Genomic DNA, 12,199 nt, shown 5'->3' with positions numbered 1-12,199 from the left:
ATATATATATATATATATATATATATATATATATATATATATATATATATATATATATATACACACACATATATACAATATATATATATATATATATATACACACACTTTATATCGGCCATCCTGATATCTTGAGATATCGGCAGTCAAAAAAATATCGGTCGACCACTAATTACCTGTTTTTCATTTTTCAGAATCTTTGCACATAATTTATATACACTGTAAAACATGATCTCATATAGCTTTAATAAACAAAAATGAAGCCGTACCTGCATTTCTTGTTTTCAGCATCATTTCAGAATGTAGCCAACAATTGGAAGAAGGCCAGCTATACTTCTGACATAAACTCAGAACCTGAAATTGCTGGAAAAAGGATTCTCAAGTAGGTCCTCGCAAAAAGACAAAAGAAATGATTTAACAAATGAAAATGGCATCATTTGCCTTCATGTGTCATCTGTTTAATACTACGAGGCCGTTGAATGCTTGAATCTGATTAGCTGATTGGTTTTTGTTAGTCCTGTAATTTGTTACAGGAGAGAGCTGCCTGGAACTACGTTCGCCGTGCGTTTCACAGACAATAATTACACACCTCACAATGTACGTCAGCCAATCAGATTCAAGCATTCAACACCCCAGTAGTATAAACTGTTTTAAGGGAGGCCTTAAAGGGAGCGTTCACCCAAAAATGTCTCACCCTCATGTCATTCCAAAACATCAAGACCTCCGTTCATCTTTGGAACACAAATTAAGATATTATTGATAAAATACCCCATAGACATCAATGCCACTACCATCTCAGGAAGGTATTAAAGTCATTGTTAAAACAGTGCTTTTTTTTTTTTTTGTCAAAATGCTGGCTCCTGCATCAACACCTCTCATGAATGCATGTCAGAGACTGACACAGAAAAAAAAATTACTGTTGAAAAAGTATTATCCTCACTTCATAATTAAGGTTGAAGCACTATAGTCCTTATTTTTTTTCTGGGCCTTGAGGTAGTAGTTGCAAAGCTGTCTATGCAGGATCAGACTGCTCTCGGATTTCATCAAAAATATCTTAACTTGTGTTCTGAAGATGAACAAAGGTCTTACAGGTTTGGAACAACATGAGGGTGAGTAATTAAAGACATAATTCATTTTTTTTTGGGTGAACTAACCCTTTAAGGAGAAATACAGCAGAAAAGTTATTGAGCACATTTCTATGAGTATTTGCTACATCACACAAAGAGGCAATGAATGTGTGCACTTGTTCTTTTTATCTTTGTTTTCCTAGAAAGAAAACAAGTACAGATCATATCTATGACAAGGTAGCAGAACAACCACCCATTAAAAAAAGAAAAGCTGCAAACAAAGCAAGTGTTCCACCTGCACCAAAACCTCCAGCCATTCCAAAACTTAACAAAAAAGGTAAATGGAAAATAATAATGATAATAATAATAAAAAACAATAGTAATTAAAAAAATAAATGCCATAAATAAAAGAGAGTGTGGGGGGGGGGGGTCAACATGAAGATTTAACAACCAAATAACAATGGAATTAGAAAGATGGCAGCATTGTTATTTTATTTTTTACATAAAGATTGGTAGCTATATTAGTAAAATCTGTTGACTTCAACAATCTTGTGACATTCAATATTTTGGTTTAAGAAAAAAAAAATTGAAAATATCAAATTTGATTCAGGAAAGTTTCTGAATTGTGGATGATCTGACACAAAATGACCCAGTATGAAGTAAGATTAAAGGTGTATGACATATGGAATGCCACTAATGATCCCCCAACTGTCAACAGCATGTGTCAATCAGGAACAAAGGGACACGGAAGACCAACAACAGACCTGGTGTGAGAGTCTCCCCAGCTTCCAAGGTAAATAATTAGTTGTATTTGGCTAGCTGGAAAGATAAATGTAGATCAACATTTGATGCAATTAACTGGAAATTTAAATCATAGATCATGTAATTCTAAACCCAAAAACTTTTTAAAATATTCAATGAACTCAGGGATTTCTGTTCCTACATTTTCATAGTCCATACAGAGATTGTAGAAGTAACGGATACAATATGAGTGGCTAAATTCCAATTCATAATCGCTTTATACAATTAACAATTTTTTTTTATATATGTATGCAACTGTCCCTTTAAGATTATGAACCGTCATTACTCCACTTAAAGGGGGGGTGAAATGCTCGTTTTCTCTCAATATCCTGTTAATCTTGAGTACCTATAGAGTAGTACTGCATCCTTCATAACTCCCAAAAGTCTTTAGTTTTATTATATTCATAAGAGAAAGATAGTCTGTACCGATTTTTCCCGGAAAAACACGACCGACTGGAGGCGTGACGTGTGGGCGGAGCTAAAGAATCACGAGCGCCAGTAGGCTTTGCGTTGAGAGCGTTTGGAAGCTGTGACATTACCTTGAGGAAAAAAACATCATCCAAAACAAACCATGGCTTACAGTCAGATTCAGCCATTTATTTATGATCCAGAATCCGATCCCGAGGCTGAAACTGAACGAGAGCAGCAGCAGCAACGACTCGCTCCGAGCGGGGCTCGAACCCGGGTCTCCGGCATGGGAGGCGGACGCACTAACAAGGAGGCAGAGATATTTGAAGCAGTTTTACTCACCGCCTGCGGTTCCAACACACGATCGTGACCCTTTTTCGTTGGGATTGCATCATCCTTAAGAAATAAACGATACGCAAATCCGTCGTCAAACTGGGCCTTGTTTGTAAAACGAAATCTTCGAAATGCAGGGAACAAACACTTGCACAACTCCGTTGATGCTCTGTGAAAATAAACTCCATCCACTGGTCCCTTAATGCTGTTTCTCTTTTGGTAATCTGTGCAGGGTTGTCTTGCCCTGGCAACCAAAAATACACTCCTTTTGTGACATTTCGCGACGCTCTCGCTCTGATCACTGAAGTCTGTTGTGCTCTCAGTGCTCTGCTATACGGGAGCGCGCGCTCTTCCGGCAGACGTGCCCTTAGGACCCATATGAGGAAATTCCGCTCCATCTAACGTCACACAGAACCATACTCGAAAAAACTTTCCGAAACTTGTGACAAACCGGAAGGAGTATTTTTGGAACAGAAATACTCCTTCAAACGTACAACTTAATTTTTTAAACTTTGTCCATGTTTAGCATGGGAATCCAACTCTTTAACAGTGTAAAAAACTCAGTATGCATGAAATAGCTTACCTACTCCAGTTTTCTCAGCTCTACTGCGTATGTCTCAGCCAGACCATGACGGCGACAGCTGGTGTGTTGCTCACCCTAACACACAAGGTAAAAGCATAATCAGGGATAAAGGAAATCTGAAACATTTCACAACATTTAAATACATCTAAAAAATGTAACAACATTGTGTTCAATCCATAAAGCACACGTTTGCTGTCCTGAGACCCTCAGGGAACCACCAAGGAAGAGGCCAGAGTAAGTTCATTACAAAAATCCACTCAAGTAATTTTTTTAATTTGACACCCTTCACAGATCCTTCTATTATTTAATAGAAAAGGAGTCGCTCATTATTATTATTATTTTTTTTTTTACCATTTTGGGCACTCTATATACATACTGCAGACACCAAAGTTTCCCAAAAAAGTAAATGTAAATGTGAATTTTGTGGCATTAACATGGCATGACAGATCACAGTTCAAACTGCAATTGCAATGTATCAATGTACATTCAAATAACTGCAAAGTAGATACATACATGGATAGAAACATAGATCAAGTATCTAAACAATGCCGCGAGTGGGGCTTGAGGAAGTGACGTCAATTGCGTCTGCACAGTGAGACATACGAAACAGAAATACTGTTGATCGTCAGCCTCCACCGAAGACCGTTTTTGACCCAGGAAAAACCCTGGACTTCAAACATCATGACCACCAACCCCATGCCCCTCAAAATGTTTTTATACTGATCTGCATGATTTCACATGGCTCATGATTTTTTAACCAAAAAAATAAAACGTGATTCTGGCTACTGAGTGTGTTGCAGGCCTTAGTTTGTTAATTTGCTTAATGTAACAAGCAAATCTCACCCACTCCATCTTTCTCAGCTCCAGTGGGCATCTCTCAGGTGGACCATCATAGCGACAGCTGGAGTGCTCATCCACGTGACACACAAGGTAAAAGAACATTAAATAGAATAAAGATTAATATTCTTTCCATTGACTTCCATTAATATGGATGCGAATGCATCAAACCGGAAGCGCAAGTTGTGGGAAAAGTTCCGCATTTCGCTGCATTCCAAAGTTCCAATCTTGGTGACTCTTGACTTGCGAATTCACATCACGTGAAACTGTATCACCAATAGCAGTTTGATACATCACAGCAAAAAATGTAAAACTGCAGCGCTGAGAGAAAGTGGAGTAGATTGTGTGTTTTTACCTTTTAAATGGATTATTATGCGTTGTGTGTTGAATTTAAATGTTTTTTTTAACAACACTGCGTCCAAGGAAACTTTGCAAGCTCAAAGTCTAGTGTGACCGCAGCATTCACAACCCTTCACACAATCTAAAACAGAATAATATTTTGTGTTTAATTTAACACCTTTACTGTCTTGATACCCTCAGGTGACTACCAAGGAAGAACACAGAGTAAGTTACATTTGATCGCTAAAACGGTGTTGTAATCTGAAATGACACAAATGGACACATGATAAAATGGTTATCTACAATGAATAGCTGGGTAAGAAGGGTTTAGGACAGCTGCAGCAGAGTTCAGCTCCAACCCTAATTAAAACTAACCTGATTTCTAGTAACCCTTCAGACCTTGAATAGCTTGTTCAGGTGTGCAGGGATGCGGCTCTTCAGGACCGACGTTTTGTCCCCCCCCCCCCCCCCCCCCGGTGTAGGAGCTGTGAAAAGTCAGCTTTTTAATAACCTAGTAGGGCTGGGCAATATGACCTATAAAAAAAGAAATCCCAGATTTTTTTTTTCAATAAAAGATCTAAATCCCCCCCCCCCCTCCCAACTTAAAAATCTATATTCATTCTATATATCTATATAAAAATCTATATTCAGATGACAAATAAATTGTTCAAAACAAGTTTTAACTTCATTTTGTTTTAATTTTACTTTCTGGGATTTGATCTGGATTTCCCCCTGGAGGTGTGCAATCAGAAACAACAAGCCAAAAAATACAAGTGATACATTGTAAACAGTGATAATGTTACATAACATAAAGTTTAACATTATATTCTACTACATAACACATTTTTGTAAGACTGTCAGAGGTCTTCACTATTTTTTTTTCATGGGAGCCGTGCATCATTCTTTATCATTTAGCAGTCAAATCTGTACACTCAAAAAATTGGATTTGTGGCATTGTTCGTTTTACACAGATGTTTTGTTAAAACAACACAAATATATTTAGTTTTCCGCCAAAACACAATTGTATTGTACTTAATCAACTTAAATGGTTTAATTTTCAATTTTACTTAATTAGCAATCATTAAACTAACGTAAATTGTTTAATTTCGTAATAAAAAAAAACCCCGGAAGTGACGATTTCCAATGCATTTGATGACAGCGCGAAGGAGAGCAAGAGGTACCAGTCAGGTAAGAAAATCTAAAGTTTTTCTTGTGTTAAGTCAAAGTCTTTAATTGCTTTTAGAGTTTCTGTTTTGGGGTGCTTTTGTTTTGCAGTCTAGTATTGTGTAATCTGTTCACTGCACCGTTAATAGATGATTTTGAGCGGTTGGGAGATGTGCACTGCAAAAAATTGACATACAAAAATAAGAAAATAAAACCTAAATTAAGAAAAAAACACTAAAATCAAGCAAAATTATCTGCCAATGGGGTGAGAAAATTCTACTTGATAAGACATCTTGAAACAAGACAAAAAAACTTGTGATAAAAAAGTTCTTAAAACAAGAAAAAAATTAAGTAAATTTAGATATTTTAACTTGATTCAAGCAGTACAAATATCTTGAAACCAATGCAAAAATAGTAAAATCTAGTATTTTTTTCATGTTTTATTTGTGGTTAGTTTTAAATACTCTTGGTAAAAATATCTTGATTTAAGAATACGCATAGACATTTTAAGAGTGTCAGGCTTATTTTGAGGGAAAGGTTTGGTTTAAAATATCTTGATTTAAGAATATATACACATTTTAAGAGTGTCAGGCTTATTTTGAGGGAAAGGTTTGGTTTAAAATATCTTGATTTAAGAATATATACACATTTTAAGAGTGTCAGGCTTATTTTGAGGGAAGGTTTGGTTTTAAATAAGTATTTAAAGTCTTAAAACAAGACTAACTAATGTGAACGTCCCCTCAATCTTGACTATTTCTAAAAATAAGCTATGAAATGGAGATACAATTAATAAATCTGGTACAACAAACATGCTCTTAATATTTCTTTATTAACTCCAACTGCAAAAGGAAAGCAAATGATTGTTCAAAAATTACAGCAATGCATCATATCACAGCAATTGGTAAGCCTATTAAAACAAAGCTTGGTAGCTTAGTCAAGGTTACACAGATACATCACTGAGAAAGTGAATATATATATATATATATATATATATATATATATATAATAAAAAAAGAGACCAAGAAAAACTGAATTTTTATTTTGTTTTAGACTTTAAGCAACTTCTGTCTATAAGAAGAACCTGATGAACACAACTGCTGTGAACAATTAGTAAGACATACGTCTGACTTTTTCACTACTCGCCAATGAACTTTTTCCACTCCAAAGTGGCTTTTTTGTAGGAAGAAGTTGCATCACGCCCATGTATTGCATCTGAAATTACCTCTGTCTGAAGCACAGACAGTAAAGTTGCAACACTTTTTGGGTACACAAGATGAAGTGCATAATAGTATGCCATTAGGTAGAGCACACCTTCGTGGAGGTCTTCTTGTGGAAAGATTGTCACAGGTGTAGTCCCAATGGCCAACATGCAGTTGTCCTCTGACACAATCAGGACAGGACTGAAGAGTGGTCTCCCCTTGAGGAAAGAATCTGGGTTTTCTGTTGGCTAGAAATACAAACACAAAAATGACCGAGCAGTACATCTTGATATAAATGAAGACACCTCTATTTCTCTTGGTCTTGTAGAAATATAAACAAGGTTGTATGTCTTACCTCAAGGATGTGTAGCATTGCTTCACTTGGATGTCCCATCTTTTTTGGTGGGGCTACAGGTGATGGGAACATCTCTGGAAGAGCCTTCATCAAGGCTATGGAGCGTTTCACTATTGAGGAGAACAAATAGTCTTTTATGATTTACTGTAATTAGTGAGTTGAGCATGCATTAAAGGGATAGTTCACCCAAAAAAACATTCTTCAAAGTATCTTCTTTTGTGTTCATCAGAAGAAATAAACTAATACGGGTTTGGAACAACTAGAGGGAGAGTAAATGATGTAGAATTTTTATTTTTTGGCGAACTATGCCTTTAAGACTTTCCTTTAACCTCCTGATCTTGATATAGTTTTATAACAATTGTGCATTAAGGATAAAAGGATAAAAGGATAAAAACTTAAAAGTACTCAAAAGGATTATTAAACTTTAACTTATTTAATGAAGTTAAACTTTTCATATCAATCTGTTAATGATTTCAAATACACTACCAATTAAATGTTTTAGAAATGTGAGATTTTTTAAAATGTTTTCTTTTATAAGTATCTTCGTCTCACCAAGCTTGCATGTATTTGTTCCAAACTACAGCAAAAAAAGTGATATTGTGAAATATTATACTATGTGAATAGATAATAATAATCATCATAAATGTTTGTTCATTATCAAATCATCATACTAGAATGATTTATAAAGGATCATGTGACACTGAAGACTGGAGTAATGATGATAAATTCAGCTTTGATCACAGGAATAAATTACACTTTACTATATAGTCACTTATAAAATGGCTGTAGTTTGGATTAAATAAATGCAGCCTTGGTGAACAGAAAGAGACATATTTTAAAATGTAAATGTTCTAAAACATTTGAATGGTAGTGTATGACACTGACAATCAAGTTAAACAACTATTGTTAGATTTTTCACATTTTAATTCAAGTAGTAAAGGCAGGTAGTTTACCTCCATCTAGAGTCATTGGTGGCTTCAAAACCTTTTTGTAAACCCCATAGAATTGAGCTTTGCTGCAGAAGCTCTCCCAACGGGCCTTTAGTTTTGGGATGAATCTGGGATTTCCTTTTTCAAGAATTCGGCCCAGTTCATCCATTACCTGGAATAATCCCATATATACACATTTGTAAAAATAATTGAAGTCACTAGGAACTGAAATATATTATCAGATTTATTACTTACATGTTGTAGTTCTCTGAAACAGGGGTACGCTTGCAGTATCTTTGAAGGTCTGTCCTGATCCTTGAAACAGTCTGAGTTGATGAAGGCTCTCCGAGCATCAAACTCAAGGTCAAGTAGTTGAGCAACTGCCTCTTTATTAGGCTTTGATCTTTTATAGATCTCTTGGAGAGTATGGTAATGTCTGGCCTGGCTTTGTTGACTATCAGTGTCAGAATGGTCTTCATCTCTTCTATTGTCAGTCTGACTGAATGGTAAATCTTGGTCAGCTGTTCCTGAAAATAAACCAGTATAAACACAGCAAGCAATTTTGCATTTAAAAGACGTTTAATAGCCGCCCAAACACAACCCAGACGTCTAGGCTAAAACAAGGTAAGATTTGGGCTGTCAGTGAAAATTTAATAGACATCTACCCTAACAATAGCCCAAGAATAGAACAGTCATCTAGAACATAAACATGTCAAAGAATTGAAACCAAACACTTTTTTTAAGCACTTGTTGACTTTTCTTACATGATGGAATATCATGTTATTTTGGCTAATATAACATGTAACCAAATTCAGGGTACATTTTTTTTTAAGCATATTATGAATATGTGGTACACTTACCAGCAAGTGGTTTTGTGCTCACAGATGGTGGTGTGCTGCTTTCTCTTGTTTCCAACATTACAGCTGAAGCACTGCTGCTTTCTGCTGAATCTAATGTGCAAGAGCTTGAATCACCATCGTAGTCAAAATCCAAGCGCCTTTTCTTTTTTCTTTGTGGTGTTGGACCCTGTTTCTTTTTTGGAGTTCTTATGTTTTGGAGTCTCTTCATTAATTGCTTGAAGATGGAATCCTGTTTGACGATGTTACAGGTTGTAGACCCCGACAAATATAAAATGTTTTATTTCTCAATGCTTTTATTATCAGTTCTTAAGGACCTCCTAAATATAGACGGTTTCATTGGGCGCACGCACCTGGACCTAAGTTAACTTCCGGTCTGTGTTGTGTATATCGGTCTGGCTGCAGTGCCTTATACAGACACAGTTAAAGTCAAGGTGATGAGTAGACTGAAGGTGGGCTGAGGTGGTTGTGCTGTGGGATGTGTTTCCCATAAATGTATTAATTCTTGGAGAATCGCCACAATTTAAAAACTGATCGATTTTCAAAAAGGCTTCGTTGAATAAAAATGAGTAACGTTACGTACTACACGTTTAATAATAATAATTCCTTACATTTATATATTTAAATATCAAAGCGAGGCACAGGTGTTTTTATATCGCTGTATTTCTGAAGGAAGACTTGCATGTTATATGCCTGATAAAGCAGCGTGTGAGCGCAGCTCTGCTTTGTTTACAGCTGTTACTGGGGAAACCTCTATTTCTCGCACTTTATGTCTATGCTTTAAAACATCTCCTGCTGGCAAAGAATGAATTTGCATTTTCATTAAGTTTGCCTGATCCACGCAGCAAACATATTTTGTTTGTTATCAAAAAATATCTACTCTAGAGGGACTTGGATGTTGTTATTGATTCTATTTGGAAGACTACCGGAATTTAAGTTAGGTTCATAAAAGCGCGCATGCGCAATAACACTTGTTTATGTTGTTGCCGTTGAAACCGTCTATACAACCAAAACATTGCACAAATGTCCTCAAATGTAATTTTTGAATCCCAAGCCCTTAAACACTTACCCAAATATGTTTGCAGTTCACAGAGTCATCTCGAAGCATGGGATAATATTCAACCAGTCGCTTTGCCATTGCAAGCATGTCATTTTTTGATGGGTACATGAAGTCAGTGCTTGATGCTCTCATGATAGACACCATGTTGGTCACTGTGTTCCTCACAAGTCGACAACGAAGTTCTTTTGAAAGGTTGCAATCTCTTTCTTGCCCAACTCGCTGCAGATCAAAATACTCTTTTCTAACATGTTCTAGCTCACTGTCAGTGTAAACAACATATTCAGGGTTGGGCAACTTTAAGGTTCTTGGAGGATGACCACTTGGCTCAAAGATACTGTGCCTTGTAGTCACTGGGATTTCAGACGGAGTTTGAGTAGGAGTCAGACCAGTGTCTTCCTGCTCCTTGTTTTGATTGAGGCATCCTGCCTCCTGTCCCTGCTGAATTCAGATGAAAGCTATTACAATTTATATAAACAAACCTGTTAACAGAACACCCATGAATAATAATACTACAATAAACTCTTCTTAATCATAGCACTGCATTTCAGGTCACATGGCCCTTCAGTCGTGACTTATTCACAAAACAGCACAGCCTCTCGTACCTTATTGCTTACTTAAGATATTTAGTGTGACTGTTTGTGAATGACCTAAACATTGTTGTATGTAACCTTTATTTTTTTCAGACACTAATATTTAATTAAAATGAATACTGTGGTTTGGAAAAATGGAGAAAAGTTCTACCTCTTTGTCTCTATGAAACGTCTCCCATATGGTTTTCCGTCGTAAAAAGTTTTCTGGTCCCGGGAAAAGATCACGAATGTCATCACGTGACAAAGTTGGTAATACTGCTGCGCTGATGTTTGCATCTAGGATGTTTTAAAAACATATTCAATAAGGATGATATAGATCAATTTTGTCCACATGCAGAGTAATGTAAAAAAATATATATTTAAGACAGTTCATTATATCATGCATCCATCTGTATTTTATGTCTGCAGGTAATGGCAGTTTAAGCACCTCAGTGGTAAACACTGTATAAACCAGAAAGTCTATCATTAAGATCTGGTTTCTCTCACAATTCACAGATGTGTGAATTACAGATGCTAAGTTATCTAAAGGTGTGAGCGACGTTTCTTTTATTTTAATGATTTTTGGACAAACACACTGTCTGTTGCTTTGACTAAATGACCATAAATAACGTTGAAAATATGTCCACATTTGAACTACTGTATTTTTTAACCTTATACGGAGGTTCCATGAACGTCTATATCGGGTGTGCAGAACAAGTAAAAAAAGACGTCATAAAATTTTTTCAATCTGGCTCCTCAGTGGACGTCTTTTGGACATACATTTGCTTAGTGGGTTACTATTTAATTAATAGCAAAATGACAGTTTGAATATATGAACATATTTGTGACTGGCACACTATAAAGCATTTTTAGTGAAGAATCTATAACATGCCTAATAATTCTTACATGTGCACTGAACTGAGCGAACATAGTAGTCTGAAGCAACATTATTAAAACCTAACATACCTTGTAAAGTTGACCGTGTCACTGAATCAAGCTGCTCCATAAATGTCACCTGAATGAAAATTAAAAAGTTCAAACGACTATTTGCTACCTTTAACGTTTACTTTACTTGGTTATGACATCAAATATGAAAGAGAAGCAAATTAATGTAACGTTATTTAACCAGTGTTCCTTTTCTATTTACCAAGACTACAATGTTATATTTCAAACTCACTATTTGTACACGCTAAGTATCAGAACGTATATATTTCGTTCTTACATTCATACAAAACTAAATGATTTGATTAACAAATAAAAAAAATAAAAGAATGTTCTTACCTTCAAGCGTATATAATTTAGAAAACCGCGAAACTGGTTTAAGTGGTAACGGTCGTTCGGTCCAGTGACGTAATTTAAGGGCGGTTCCATTACGCTCGCTCCATCCGTAGGGTTTAAAAGTATAGGCATATAAAACCTGTTAAATTATAATCATTTTAACATTTCAAAATATTACATATTTAAATTGTGTGTTTTTTCTTCTTAATATACATTCCCTGAGTACAACATTTAAAAACTCTCAAGGAATAATGCTTTATGATTTCACCTATTTTATATCCAATGGAATATTCCGCTGCCTTGATTGGTTTAAAAGTTTGAATCGCTTCATTTCTCCTGATTGCTTTCGGCGGGACAGGAACATATGGGCATTGAGTAAAATATGATTTATTAAACTAAATGTTCAGATTTATCCACTTAA

General features: G+C 35.7%; 1 protein-coding gene and 1 long non-coding RNA gene across 3 annotated transcripts; both read right to left on the bottom strand.

The window, feature by feature from the left end:
* Positions 1 to 1,495: 1,495 nt before the first annotated feature.
* Positions 1,496 to 4,072, bottom strand: LOC113092879 (uncharacterized). The gene is made up of 3 exons (XR_003287644.1): positions 4,035 to 4,072; positions 3,192 to 3,266; positions 1,496 to 1,885 (listed from the first exon to the last, which is right to left on the bottom strand). It is a non-coding gene; the product is annotated as an uncharacterized LOC113092879 (long non-coding RNA).
* Positions 4,073 to 6,553: 2,481 nt separating this feature from the next.
* Positions 6,554 to 11,886, bottom strand: LOC113092877 (uncharacterized). 2 transcript variants are annotated; one of them, XM_026258648.1, is made up of 9 exons: positions 11,782 to 11,886; positions 11,467 to 11,515; positions 10,673 to 10,797; positions 9,941 to 10,369; positions 8,875 to 9,103; positions 8,270 to 8,541; positions 8,039 to 8,186; positions 7,086 to 7,195; positions 6,554 to 6,978 (listed from the first exon to the last, which is right to left on the bottom strand). In XM_026258648.1, exons 1-9 carry the CDS (start codon positions 11,869 to 11,871, stop codon positions 6,667 to 6,669), a joined length of 1,764 nt encoding a protein of 587 aa, XP_026114433.1. In that variant the 5' UTR covers positions 11,872 to 11,886; the 3' UTR covers positions 6,554 to 6,666. The 2 variants fall into 2 exon arrangements, with proteins under 2 accessions (XP_026114433.1, XP_026114434.1); XM_026258649.1 differs by having other exon boundaries at positions 9,941 to 10,366.
* Between the last annotated feature and the right edge of the window lie 313 nt (positions 11,887 to 12,199).

Source organism: Carassius auratus, unplaced genomic scaffold (assembly GCF_003368295.1).
Source record: "Carassius auratus strain Wakin unplaced genomic scaffold, ASM336829v1 scaf_tig00214722, whole genome shotgun sequence".
In the NCBI taxonomy this organism is placed as follows: domain Eukaryota; kingdom Metazoa; phylum Chordata; class Actinopteri; order Cypriniformes; family Cyprinidae; genus Carassius; species Carassius auratus.
This window is presented reverse-complemented; position numbering and strand designations above follow the sequence as displayed.

What these genes read in the sequence shown, in the direction of transcription:
- LOC113092877 (XM_026258648.1), bottom strand. Translation starts at nt 11,871, where the DNA reads ATGGAACCGCCCTTAAATTACGTCACTGGACCGAACGACCGTTACCAC. An exon ending in GTTTCAGAGAACTACAACAT is followed by an intron (nt 8,187 to 8,269) that starts GTAAGTAATAAA and finishes GGATTATTCCAG; the next exon opens with GTAATGGATGAACTGGGCCG. An exon ending in CAATGCTACACATCCTTGAG is followed by an intron (nt 6,979 to 7,085) that starts GTAAGACATACA and finishes TTGTATTTCTAG; the next exon opens with CCAACAGAAAACCCAGATTC.